The sequence below is a fragment of the Hippopotamus amphibius genome, chromosome 2 (genome assembly GCF_030028045.1).
Source record: "Hippopotamus amphibius kiboko isolate mHipAmp2 chromosome 2, mHipAmp2.hap2, whole genome shotgun sequence".
Lineage (NCBI taxonomy): Eukaryota > Metazoa > Chordata > Mammalia > Artiodactyla > Hippopotamidae > Hippopotamus > Hippopotamus amphibius.
The window spans coordinates 98,137,569-98,149,880 of NC_080187.1; the positions used below are offsets into that span (position 1 = coordinate 98,137,569).

A 12,312-nucleotide genomic window follows, 5' to 3' on the forward strand; every position below is an offset into this window, starting at 1 on the left:
ATTGTATATCCTTGCCTCCTTTGTCATAGATTAGTTGACCATAGTTTATCTCTGGGCTTTCTATCCTGTTCCATTGATCTATATTGCTGTTTTTGTGCCAGTACCATACTGTATAGATCACTGTGGCCTTGTAGTATAGCTGGAAGTCAGGAAGCCTGATTCCACCAACTCCATCTTTCCTTCTCAAGATTGCTTTGGCTATCTGGGGTCTTTTGCGTTTCCATACAAATCGTAAGATTTCTTGTTCTAGTTCTGTGAAAAATGCCATTGGTAATTTGATCGGGATTGCATTGCATCTGTAAATTGCTTTGGGTAGTATAGTCATTTTCACAATGTTGATTCTTCCAATCCAAGAACATGGTACGTCCCTCCATCTGTTTGTGTCGTCTTTGATTTCTTTCATTGGTGTCTTACAGTTTTCTGAGTAGAGCTCTTTTACCTCCTTGGTTAGGTTTATTCCTAGGTATTTGATTCTTTTTGTTGCAATGGTGAATGGGATTGTTTCCTGAATTTCTCTTTCTGATCTTTCATTGTTAGTGTATAGAAATGCAAGAGATTTCTCTGTGTTAATTTTGTATCCTGCAACTTTACCAGATTCATTGATGAGCTCAAGTAGTTTTCTGGTGGCATCTTTAGGATTTTCTATGTATAATATCATGTCATCTGCGAACAGTGACAGTTTTACTTCTTCTTTTCCAGTTTGGATTCCTTTTATTTCTTTTTCTTTTCTGATTGCTGTGGCAAGGACTTCCAAAACTATGTTGAATAGTAGTGGTGAGAATGAACATCCTTGTCTTGTTCCTGATCTTAGAGGGAATGCTTTCAGTTTTTCACCATTGAGAATGATGTTTGCTGTGGGTTTGTCATATATGGCCTTTATTATGTTGAGGTAGGTTCCCTCTATGCAAACCTTCTGGAGAGTTTTTATCATAAATGCGTGTTGAATTTTGTCAAAAGCTTTTTCTGCATCTATTGAGATGATCATGTGGTTTTTATCCTCCAGTTTGTTAATACGGTGTATCACATTGATTGATTTGCATATATGGAAGAATCCTTGCGTTCCAGGGATAAACCCCACTTGCTCATGGTGTATGATCCTTTTAATGTGTTGTTGGATTCTGCTGGCTAGTATTTTGTTGAGGATTTTTGCATCTAAATTCATCAGTGATATTGGTCTGTAATTTTCTTCTTTTGTAGTATCTCTTTCTGGTTTTGGTATCAGGGTGATGTTGGCCTCATGAAATGAGTTTGGGAGTGTTCCTTCCTCTGCAATGTTTTGGAAGAGCTTGAGAAGGATAGGTGTTAGCTATTCTCTAAATGCTTGGTAAAATTCACCTGTGAATCCATCTGTACTTTTATTTGTTGGGAGATTTTTAATCACAGTTTCCATTTCATTACTTGTGATTGGTCTGTTCATATTTTCTGTTTCTTCCTGATTCAGTCATGGAAGGTTTTACCTTTCTAAGAATCTGTCCATTTCATCCAGGTTGTCCATTTTATTGGCATATAGTTGTTTGTAGTAATCTCTTATGGTGCTCTTTATTTCTGCAGTGTCCGTTTTAACTTCTGTTTCATTTGTAATTTTATTGATGTGAGTCCTCTCCCTCTTTTTCTTAATGAGCCTTGCTAAAGGTTTATAAATTTAATTTATCTTCTGAAAGAACCAGCTTTTGGTTTTATTGATTTTTGCTATTGTTTTCTTTGTTTCTTTTTAATTTATTTCTGCTCTGATCTTTATGATTTCTCTCCGTCTAGTAACTTTGGGTTTTGTTTGCTCTTCTTTCTCTAGTTTCTTTAGGTGTAAGGTTAGATTGTTTATTTGGGATTTTTCTTGTTTCTTGAGGTAGGATCTATTGCTATAAACTTCCCTCCTAGAACTGCCTTTGCTGCATTCCATAGGTTTTGGATCCTTGTGTTTTCATTGTCATTTGTCTCTAGGTATTTTTTGATTTCCTCTTTGATTTCTTCCGTGATCTCTTGGTTATTTAGTAGCGTATTATTTAGCCTCCATGTGTTTGTGTTTTTTACACTTTTTTTCCTATAATTGATTTCTAATCTCATAGTGTTGTGGTCACAAAAGATGCTTGATATGATTTCAGTTTTCTTGAATTTACCAAGGCTTGATTTGTGACCCAAAATGTGATCTATCCTGGAGAATGTTCCATGTACACTTGAGAAGAAGGTGTAATCTGCTGTTTGGGGATGTACTGTCCTATAGATATCTGTTAAATCAGGCTGATTTATTGTGTCATTTAAAGCTTGTGTTGCCTTATTAATTTTCTGTGTGGATGATCTGTCCATTGGTGTAAGTGGGGTGTTAAAGTTCCCCACTATGATTGTGTTCCTGTCGATTTCCTCTTTCATGGTTGTTAGCCTTTGCCTTATGTATTGAGGTGCTCCTATATTGGGTGCATATATATTTATAATTGTTATCTCTTCTTCTTGGATTGATCCTCTGATCTTTGTGTAGTGTCCTTTCTTGTCTCTTGCAACATTTTTTATTTTAAAGTCTATTTTATCTGATATGAGTATCGCTACTCCAGCTTTCTTTTGATTTCCATTTGCATGGAATATCTTTTTCCATCCCTTCACTTTCAGTCTGTATGTGTCCCTAGATCTGAAGTGGGTCTCTTGTAGACAGCATATATATGGGTCTTGTTTTTGTATCCATTCAGCCAGTCTGTGTCTTTTGGTTGGTGCATTTAGTCCATTTACATTCAAGGTGATTATCGAGATGTATGTTCCTATTACCATTTTCTTAATTGTTTTGTTTTTGTTTCTGTAGTTCCTTTTCTTCTCTTCTGTTTCCCACTTAGAGAAGTTCCTTTAGCATTTGTTGTAGAGCTGGTTTGGTGGTGCTGAATTCTCTTAGCTGTTGCTTGTCTGGAAAGCTTTTGATTGCTCCGTCAAATCTGAATGAAATCCTTGCTAGGTAGAGTAATCTTGGTTGTAGGTTCTTCCCTTTCATGACTTGAAATATATCATGCCACTCCCTTCTGGCTTGCAGAGTTTCTGCTGAGAAATCAGCTGTTAACTTGATGGGAGTTCCCTTGTATGTTATTTGTCGTTTTTCCCTTGTTGCTTTTAATAATTTTCTCTGTCTTTAATTTTTGTCAATTTGACTACTATATGTCTTGGCATGTTTCTCCTTGGGTTTATCCTGCCTGGGACTTTCTGCGCTTCCTGGACTTGGGTAGCTGTTTCCTTTCCCATGTTAGGGAAGTTTTCAACTATAATCTCTTCCAATATTTTCTCGGGTCCTTTCTCTCTCTCTCTTCTCCTTCTGGGACCCCTATAATGCAAATGTTGGTGCGTTTAATGTTGTCCCACAGGTCTCTTAGGCTGTCTTCAGTTCTTTTCATTCTTTTTTCTTTATTCTTTATGATGCATCAGTGATTATCACCATTCTGTCTTCCAGGTCACTTTTTCGTCCTTCTGCCTCAGTTAATCTGCTATTGGTTCCTTCTAGTGTGTTTTTCATTTCAGTTATTGTGTTGTGTATCTCTGTTTGTTTGCTCTTTAATTCTTCTAGGTCTTTGGTAAACTTTTCTTGCAGCTTTTCAATCTTTGCATCCAGTCTTTTTTTAAAATCCTGGATCATCTTCACCATCATTATTCTGAATTCTTTTTCTGGAAGGGTGCCTATCTCCTCTTCATTTAGTTGTTTTTCTGGGGTTTTATCTTGTCCCTTCATCTGGTGCAAAGTCTTCTGCCTTTTCATTTTCTCTATCTTTCTGTGGCTGTGGTTTTCAGTTCCACAAGACGAAATACTGCTGATACTGCTTGATACTTCTGTCTGCCCTCTTGTGGAGGAAGCTACCTAGGAGGCTTGTGCATACTTCCTGATGGGAGGGCCTGATGGTGGGTAGGGCTGGGTGGACAGACCTCAGTAAGACTTTAATATGCTTGTCTGCCAATGGGTGGGGCTGTGTTCCCACCTTGTTGGTTGTTTGGCCTGAGGCTACCTAGCACTGGAGCTTAGAGGCTCTTTGGTGGGGCTAATGGTGGATTCTGGGAGGCCTCCCACCAATTAGTGCTTCCCAGAACCCCTGCTGCCTGTGCCTCTGTCTCCTCAGTGGGCCACAGCTGCCCCCCACCTCTGTAGGCAACCCTCCAACACCAGCAGGCAGGTCTGGTTCAGTCTCCTATGGGGTCACTGCTCCTTCCCCCTGGGTCCTGGTGAGCACACTTTTTTGTGTGACCTCCAAGAGTGGAGTCTCTGTTTCCCCCAGTCCTGTGGAGGTCCTGCCATCAAATCCCACTGGCTTTCAAAGTCTGATTCTCTGGGAATTCCTCCTCCCCTTGCTGGACCCTCAGGTTAGGAAGCCTGACGTGTGGCTCAGAACCCTCACTTTAGTGGGTGGACTTCTGTGGTATAACTGTTCTCCAGGTTGTGAGTCACCCACCCAGCATTTATGGGATTTGATTTTAACACGATTGCACCCCTTCTGCCATCTCATTGCAGCTTCTCCTTTGTCTCTGGATGTGGGGTGTCCTGTTTTGATGAGTTCCAGTGTCTTTCTGTCAATGACTGTTCAGCAGTTCGTTGTAATTTTGGTGCTCTTGCAAGAGGGAGTGAGCACATGTCCTCCTACTCCGCCATCTTGATTCTCTCCCATATCTTACTTTATTTTCCAACTGAACCTTATAATGGTCTTTCCATGTTGTTAAAATCTCCTTGTAAATATTATTTTCATGGCTACTTAGCATTCCCGTCAGGTAAATGTACCACTGTTTGTGCAGCCATTCTCTTATGGTTGGCCATTTTGACTCCTCAGTTTTCTGTTATGACAACTAGCATTGTGATGACTACCTCTGTGCAGAATTTCTTCTGTTTTTCAGAATACACTTTTAGGATACATTCTTGGAAGTAAAATTCCCCTGTCCAGAAGTATGACCACTTTTAGGTTCTAGGTGCAGGTTGTCAAGTGATTTGCAGAGGCTTAAACTCCTTCGTAGTGTCTGCACACACTACACAGATCCCTTGGTGACCAATCTCAGCTCAGCACCAAGAATGACTTTCAGAAATCTTTGCTAATGTGAGAGGCAGAATATGGTATTTTATCATTGTCTTGATTTTTATTGCTTTAATGGCTAGAGAATTGACAGTTGTCCATATTGGTTGATAAATTATATGCATATTTGAGTCGTCTTTTTGGGTCCTTTGCCCATCTGTCTGCTGAGTCCAAGCAGAAGCCTTAGGGCATCAAAAAGAGAAGAGCCAGTAGTTTTTTTCTAGGCTATACAGCTAACACAAATTTAATCTTTCTCCCAAATCTTCTATGGATTTTTCTCTTGATTCTATATAAAGTATACTACTAGTTACTTATAAAGGATATTATTTTGTTTTCTACTGTGAGTGTGCCCTGTTAATAAATCTGTATTCATCCTTCTGCCTTGTATCATAAGCTCCTAGAGGGCTGGCCTGTGGCGTTATGAGCAGTTCAGCACACATTCTTTGGTGGTATTCCTAGCAATCATAGAACGGGCCTCCTGGCCAAGGGGAGTCTGCCTTGAGAGTACTAATCAGAAATGAGAAGGGTGTGAGCAGAATAGGTTGGATTTGTTAGTGTGCCTCAATTGTACTTAAAGAGAGCTAAAAAGAACCCAAAGAGCACCTTCCCTACCTGTTGATAGGTGACTCAGGTCAGAAGAAGCAGTTCTAGTGAAAGAAAGCACACAGGACTACAGCTTCAAAGTCTGTGAATTAGTGCTGTATTCGCCATCATGTAATGTTTGTGGAAGGAACCCTGGGGCACTTCCTCTACTAATGCCTTGTTTTTTTCACCAGAAACAGAGTCGTGATATCAATAACTGACATTCATAAAGCACTTTCAAATGTTATATATGGACTGCCTTGTCCAGTGACTTGCTTAGTCTTCATAATCACCCAGTGAAATAGACAGTGACTTCCACACGTTAGAGTTGAGGAAACAGGTACCATGAAATAAATTATTAAATGAAGATTTCATTGTACTTTTAAGACTGTATACTCAAGAAAGTAATCTCTTACTTAAATTTATCATGAGACAAGGAGGAAGAGGGAAAAGGTAAGGTATCATGGAAGGTGTGGAGGATCATAGAAAAGGACCACATAGGACCCCAAGGAAAAGAATGTCATTAAGTAAGAAAAACATTGAAAAAGATAAGGAAACAAGGTTAGCAAAATGTTGATCTTTTTCAAATATTAAGAAATCTTTCCACATGTCTTCATTGTATTATTTATTCACTTGCAGTTTTTCCATTTACTGAAAAGATCAACAATAATAATAGTTAAGTAAATGGTAGCATATCCAACTATGAGACACCATGTACCTATTCACAATAATGGGTAAGGAAAGATATAAATGTGTATGAATGTGTCTGTTAGAAGTGCAGATGGATAGATCTATATTGCATTTTTAAGGTGGGCATTGTTAAGAGCATTATTCAGGTTTTTACCAAATGTGAAAAACAGAATATGGAATAAAGGAAGGTAAGGAAGATGTGCTTAAAACCTGGTGAGAGGGAATGGGGTAGGAATGTCCCCTAAGGTCAGGCCTTCAGTGTCCAGGACTCTTTGGAGAGTCTAGGGAAAGGGAGAATCCCTTCAACTCCAGGTATTGGAGCAAAAAATAAAAATGTCATAAGCCAACAAGCTTTGAAAGCTCCTGAAGGTAGAAGAGCTTCTGCTCAGGTAGTGCATTACGGATGCTAGGTCAGAAGGTTTTGTAGGTGGGCTTAAGGGTTAAAGGCATTTTGTCATATGAAGCCAGGCTGAGTGAGGGTCTGACTGGGTTGAAATGATCTAATGAACTTGTGCCCTGTAGTAGCTCAATGCCGTGTTTGCATTTCAGGATTTTATGGGCAGCTGCAGACATTCTGCCCCCCACATTACCCTGACTCTCAGAGAACCATGCCGCCTAGCAGCTCCTGCAGTGTGGTGCCTTCCTTCGAGGACTGCCTGGTCCCCACGTCTATGGGCCAGGCTGGCTTTGACGTTTTCCACAGAGCCTTCTCAACTCACTCGGGCATTACAGGTGTGTTGGTGTCTGTACGTAGACACTCGGGCAGACTAGCAGGTGAGATCAGGTGGGTTTCCCGTGACCAGCCTGGACTGGACTTGACCCAGCACATGACCGCATCAAATCCTGTCCAGTCTGCCCGCGAAATGTCTCTCCTCTTCATCTTCCTCTCCAGCCCTTCTCCAGCCCCACTTCCACCACCCTTCTTCAGGTGCCATCAGGTCTCTCCCAGACTTAGGCAACAGCCTTCCAACAAGTTTCCTTGAGTCAACTCCTTATCTTTTTACCACTCTGCCCTCCATGCTACTGTAGCCATTGCCTTCCAAAAATGAAGGATAAAATAAGGTGCTTTCCTGTTCAGGTACCTTCAGTAGTTTCTAGTTGTCTGGAGAATAAAGTTGACTGTCCTCAGCAAGGATTCGAAGCCCCCAGGAGTTGAGCCTTATCAAACTCTCCAGACCTGCCCTCACGTGTCTCCTGACATGCTCTGCACCTGAGCTCTGCCAGCACACTCGGCCCCACGTAGCCCCCTCTCTGTCTTTGCTCCCTGTTTCCTCCTTCTGGAATGTTCTTTCTTTACCTCTCCATCTGTGAGAATCCCATCCTTTTTTATGACTCAACTTTAATATCGCCTCTTTTTGGAGGTCACCCTCACTCTTCCCTACAAAACTTCACTTTTACTGCTCCTCAGCCCATCTCTTGTGCCAAGTCCCAGTTTAGCCATCTGCCTGCACGTCAGCCTCTTCCCCTCCTGAGGAGCCCAAGGACAGAGACCCACTGAATGGCCTGTCCCAGCACAGTTGCCTCCTCAGCCCCCAGTCAGCATTTGCTCCTTGCATGCCCAGAGGGTGTGACAAGGCAGCAGTTGACTTGTGCGCTCTTTCTCTTCCAGTGTGTGATCTGCCTTCGGGTTCCTCAAGCCTCTTTGGGGAGTCTCTTCGCAGTGGACCTGAAGACACCACATTCTTACAGGTCAGCGCTGTGGACCGCTGTCCTAGCCAGCTCTCCTCCGTCTATACTGAAGGCTAAAACTCCCCTGACCTCCACTACCACTGGCGTCCAGAATCTTCCTGTTCCTTGCCACCTTTTGTTCTTATACTTTCACAGACTGTAAGAAAAAGGATGTCAAGTGAATCAGCGGAACCTGCCAAGTCACAGCTGTGTCTTTGGAGGGCAGGGCTGGATGGTCAGAGCTGGGCTTTGTAGGCATTTGCAGCTGCTCCTTTTTCTCTCTGGGTTTGCCGGTGACCAGCAGGACTGTTTTTTCAAAGGGAATTCAGAGTCTCACTCTGCCGGATACCTGTTACTTCCTGGCTGTCAGCCTTCAAGGACACCAGTGAGATGATGTGCATGTGAAAATATAATTTGGGGATCACCCTGGCTGAAAACTCCAAATAGGGGAGGACAACCCAAATTGCCAGGGGCACGGTGAACTGCCTCACCCAAGAGCCAAGCACAGCAAGGGAAATCCACTTCCAAAGCACAGCATGGGCTCGACTCTTGGAGGAGCCCCAGGTTTCCCAGCACTGGCCTGGCATCCAGTGAGCTGGCTGCCTCTCTCCTCTTAGATATTCCCATGCTAACCAGTTGCTTTTCAGTGTTTCTGCAAAAGCAAAATGAGAGGGTTCTGTCAAGCACAGGCCCTTGAAAAGCACTACAACTTATTTTATATTCCTGCAACTGTAGTTCTTTGATTTTAAAGACTTGTTATTTACATCTACTCTTAAAGGAAAAAAAATATTTAGAAGTCTGTTCTTTGGATAGAAAGAATTATTTTAATCACCCCAGCTGCGTCCATCTTGCCTCCGCTGGCCTCTGCTTGGCCCCGGCTCACAGCACCTGCAAGCGCCTGCAATGTTAGTTGTGCATTCAGCACAGGCTACCTGAGGGGCATGGGGTGGCCACCTCCTTCCCAGTGCTGCCACAGAGACCCTCATGGGTTGACTGTTCAACGACTCCACCTGGAAGACTTTATTCAAAGGAAAAGGTCACTTGACTGGTTCACCTGTGACCTTGGATCCGGTGCTCTGCCCGGAGACCTGCTAGAAGCTGTAGAGAGCAGGTACACACGGAGGTGTGCTCTTGGGTTCTCTCAGAAAACCAAACTAGAGATGCCTGATGTCCAGCGACTTTGCACAGCCTCTGCTCCGTCCGTCAGGATCTCCTCTCCCCTGTCTGTCTGTCGATCCCTTGCCTTTCTTCTCTCCCTCTTTTTGCATGGCTCTCACCCTCTTCTTGACTGTGATTCAGACATGCCCACCACCCGCCATTGCCTGCCCCTCAGCTCTGAGCAAGGTCTGGCCTCAGGCAGGTAGAGGGGACAGTTCTGGAAAGGTGGCCGGAAGGAAGCAACCTTTTTATCTGAAACTCTGTTTCGAGGGCCAGGATTTTTCCCAGAGCTCTTGGCCATTTGATCTCAAACCTAAATAGGAAGCTGTTTTCTGTGACACCTTTACCAAGCTATTAAAATGATTTGGAGTCCTATGACATAGGCAATAAAAAATGCCAAACCCCCAAAACATCTGGTAAATTCTGACATTCCAGTACTATCACATCTCATGGTTTCTTTTCTCTCTCTTTAAAAATGTTCTCTGAAGAGAAATGAAACAATGCTATTTGTCAAACTGAGATAATTACAATCTTCAACAAGACATTTAACAGCTTGGTGTCAGACTTGGGATATGGTGACAGTTTGTATCCCAGAGATGAACGTGTCCTTCCAGTCTGGCTGCACAGTCTGCAGGGTAGTGTTCTGCCTGATTCCTGACTTCATTCCGACATGCGGTAGAATCAGGTCAATAGAGAACCAAGTGTGGGGTCCGTTTTGACAGTGCACTCAGTCAATCTAGTTTCTCTGGTTAGTGGGCTCTGATCTGAGAAGAGCCATCACACAGATGTCCATGTCTGCAAAAGAGACAAGTTATCCACTTTACAAAAATCTGCTCTGCTTTACGAAAGGATGCACATCCGTCTTTCTTCCCAAATGAGCTCTCAGACGGCACACAAAGTCCCACTCTTCTGGCAGGCTTTGTGGGTTGCATCACTTGGCCTAAACAGGGACCGTGTCCTTTGTCACACCCTACAGAGAAGGGAAGGCTCTGGTATCTTAGAAAGACAATCTATTCATTCTAAATTCTGGAGCCTCTACAGGGAACTCAAAACACATTTCATTTGTGTGAATAGGAGGAAAAAGATGGAAAGACAAGGTTGTTACTGCAGCTGATGTTGTCAGCCTGCCTACAGCTTCTTGCTATAATTTAAGGTGAAAACAGGGAAGGACGACAAAGCCAGAAGCTGAGCCTCAGAAACTTTGGCTGGAGGAGACACCCCTGTGCATCTCTATCTCCCCGTTGGCCTCCCTGAGCCCAAGGGAGCCAGGGTGTGCCAGGCGGCAGCCCCACCTGTGGGGCCTCCCTCCCCCAGGAATTGGCAGAGGGAGCGGGCCCAGTGCAGCCTGCAAGGCCGATGCCCCTCACGCCCCCTTCGTGTTTCCCCTCGTTTCCCAGCTCAGGGACCCAGGACGTGACACTTCCAGGTTCCTTCTAGACAACACACACTGTCCTTAGATTCCAGAATCTCACCTGACCTTAAAATTTGTTTCTTGCTTGCCTTCACATTGCACAAGATTTATATATGCTTTCATCATTATGTCTGTAGCAGTAAAAGTGGAAACTTCAAAAAACTCATTCCCATCCATTTCCTGGTCTTTTTACTCTTGATATGTAACCATTTTCATAAAACATATGAACAGAGATTGTCATTCCCCTTTAAAAAAAAAAAACAAAACTGATGCTTGTGAAAATACACACAGCCCAAAGCCAATTATCCTATAACATTAAAAAAAATCAGTATGCCTAGAGACATTGCGTTTGTTGCATTGTCTTAATTCCCTAAAGGGACTGCATCAAAATGTAAGTTGTAATTTAGCCTGTGATCAGCTGTTAAATATTATTTAAATACTTACTAGTCCTGTGGGGTTATCTTCCATTATCCATGTCTCCCCCAAATTATTTAGGTGATTCTAAAATGAACAAAAGGTCTTCAATCACAGCAAAGTTTCCACTGATGAAACAGAGCTTTGGTGTTGTTCTGTTGTTTTTAAATTAGCAGCTGTCAAGCACATTAGTGTACTAGAACAGAGGTAAGTGTTCAACCCCCTATCCAAGAGCCTTGCTTCCCAGTTGCCTTGAAGTATTGGGAATAGGAATTGTAAATGTCCAATTTAATTATTTGGTATTTTATTTGACTGTTTTGACCATGTCATTTTATAGCAGCATTTTTAATGGCACTTTTTGTTGGTGGTGTGGAATTTCTGCGGTTACATTTTTTTTATTTTTGCAATGAGTAAAGCGAAAAAAAAAAAAACTCATTGGAGAGATGGTGAGTGTAAAAAAGAAGAGATTTATTTTGTACAGACAGCAGAGCATCCTGTGTAATGTTGCTGACATAAAGCACTTTGGGGGGGTGCGGGGGAGTGGAAATCTGTTTTCCATAAATCACACAGACTCTTGTACATAGTTATATACACTCACGTAGAGAAGTGAACTACATATATCATACTGGATATGGGGCTGATTTTACTCTAGGGGCACATCTGGTGCTTATTGTCATAAATCTTTTAAAGAATTAGGTACACTTTTTTTCTATTAATATGTATAGTTTTGTGATTTGTCACAGTTATGTTTCATATAATCATAAGTTATTTTGTCTTGTTTCATGAAGTCCTTTTTTTATGTCGAAAGTAAAATGAAGGGATTGTGCACTTGGTACATAATAAAACTGGAAACAGAGGATGCACCCACCTGCCTGAAATCCTCCTTCAGCCTGTCGTTTTAAAACACAACGGCAACAGCCATTGTTTGTTTGTTTGTTGTATTATTTTGTTTAGTTTTACCATCCGCCTCCCTCATATTGGGTTGGTAATTATAATTAAAAGCAGATGGGCGTGGGGGAGGGCGTGTCCAAGGCCAGTTTTAAAATGCCGCATCGCTTTGGGCCAGAGCTGCAGCCTGGATTTAATGATAGATATGAGGACGAAATGGCAGTAAAAATGAATGTGTCCCTGAATCCTTTACATGTTGAGAGTGTCCATAAATAAAACATGAAGTTTTATTTCATCAGATTTAATTAAAGCTTTTATACATGTTTTATTGGTTATTCTATTAATCTGCTTCAAAAACTGGATAAATGTGTGCTAGGGTTTGGGGTTTATTTGTGCCTTTTCAGCGTAGTGCTATATCATGCTTCAGAAATTCCTCCAGTACGTGGTCCTCCAGGTGATGGGGTTTCAGCGTGCTGGCCATTGGGG

General features: G+C 42.3%; 1 protein-coding gene across 1 annotated transcript in view; it reads left to right on the plus strand.

The window, feature by feature from the left end:
• GLIS3 (GLIS family zinc finger 3) overlaps positions 1 to 12,080 on the plus strand; it is a 467,139-nt gene extending 455,059 nt beyond the window's left edge. Inside the window, exons 10-11 of the mRNA XM_057721332.1 lie at positions 6,837 to 7,019; positions 7,897 to 12,080. Coding sequence (XP_057577315.1) covers positions 6,837 to 7,019; positions 7,897 to 8,033 — 320 coding nt within the window. The 3' untranslated portion in view covers positions 8,034 to 12,080. The remainder of the gene's footprint in view (positions 1 to 6,836; positions 7,020 to 7,896) is intronic.
• The last annotated feature ends 232 nt before the right edge of the window (positions 12,081 to 12,312 follow it).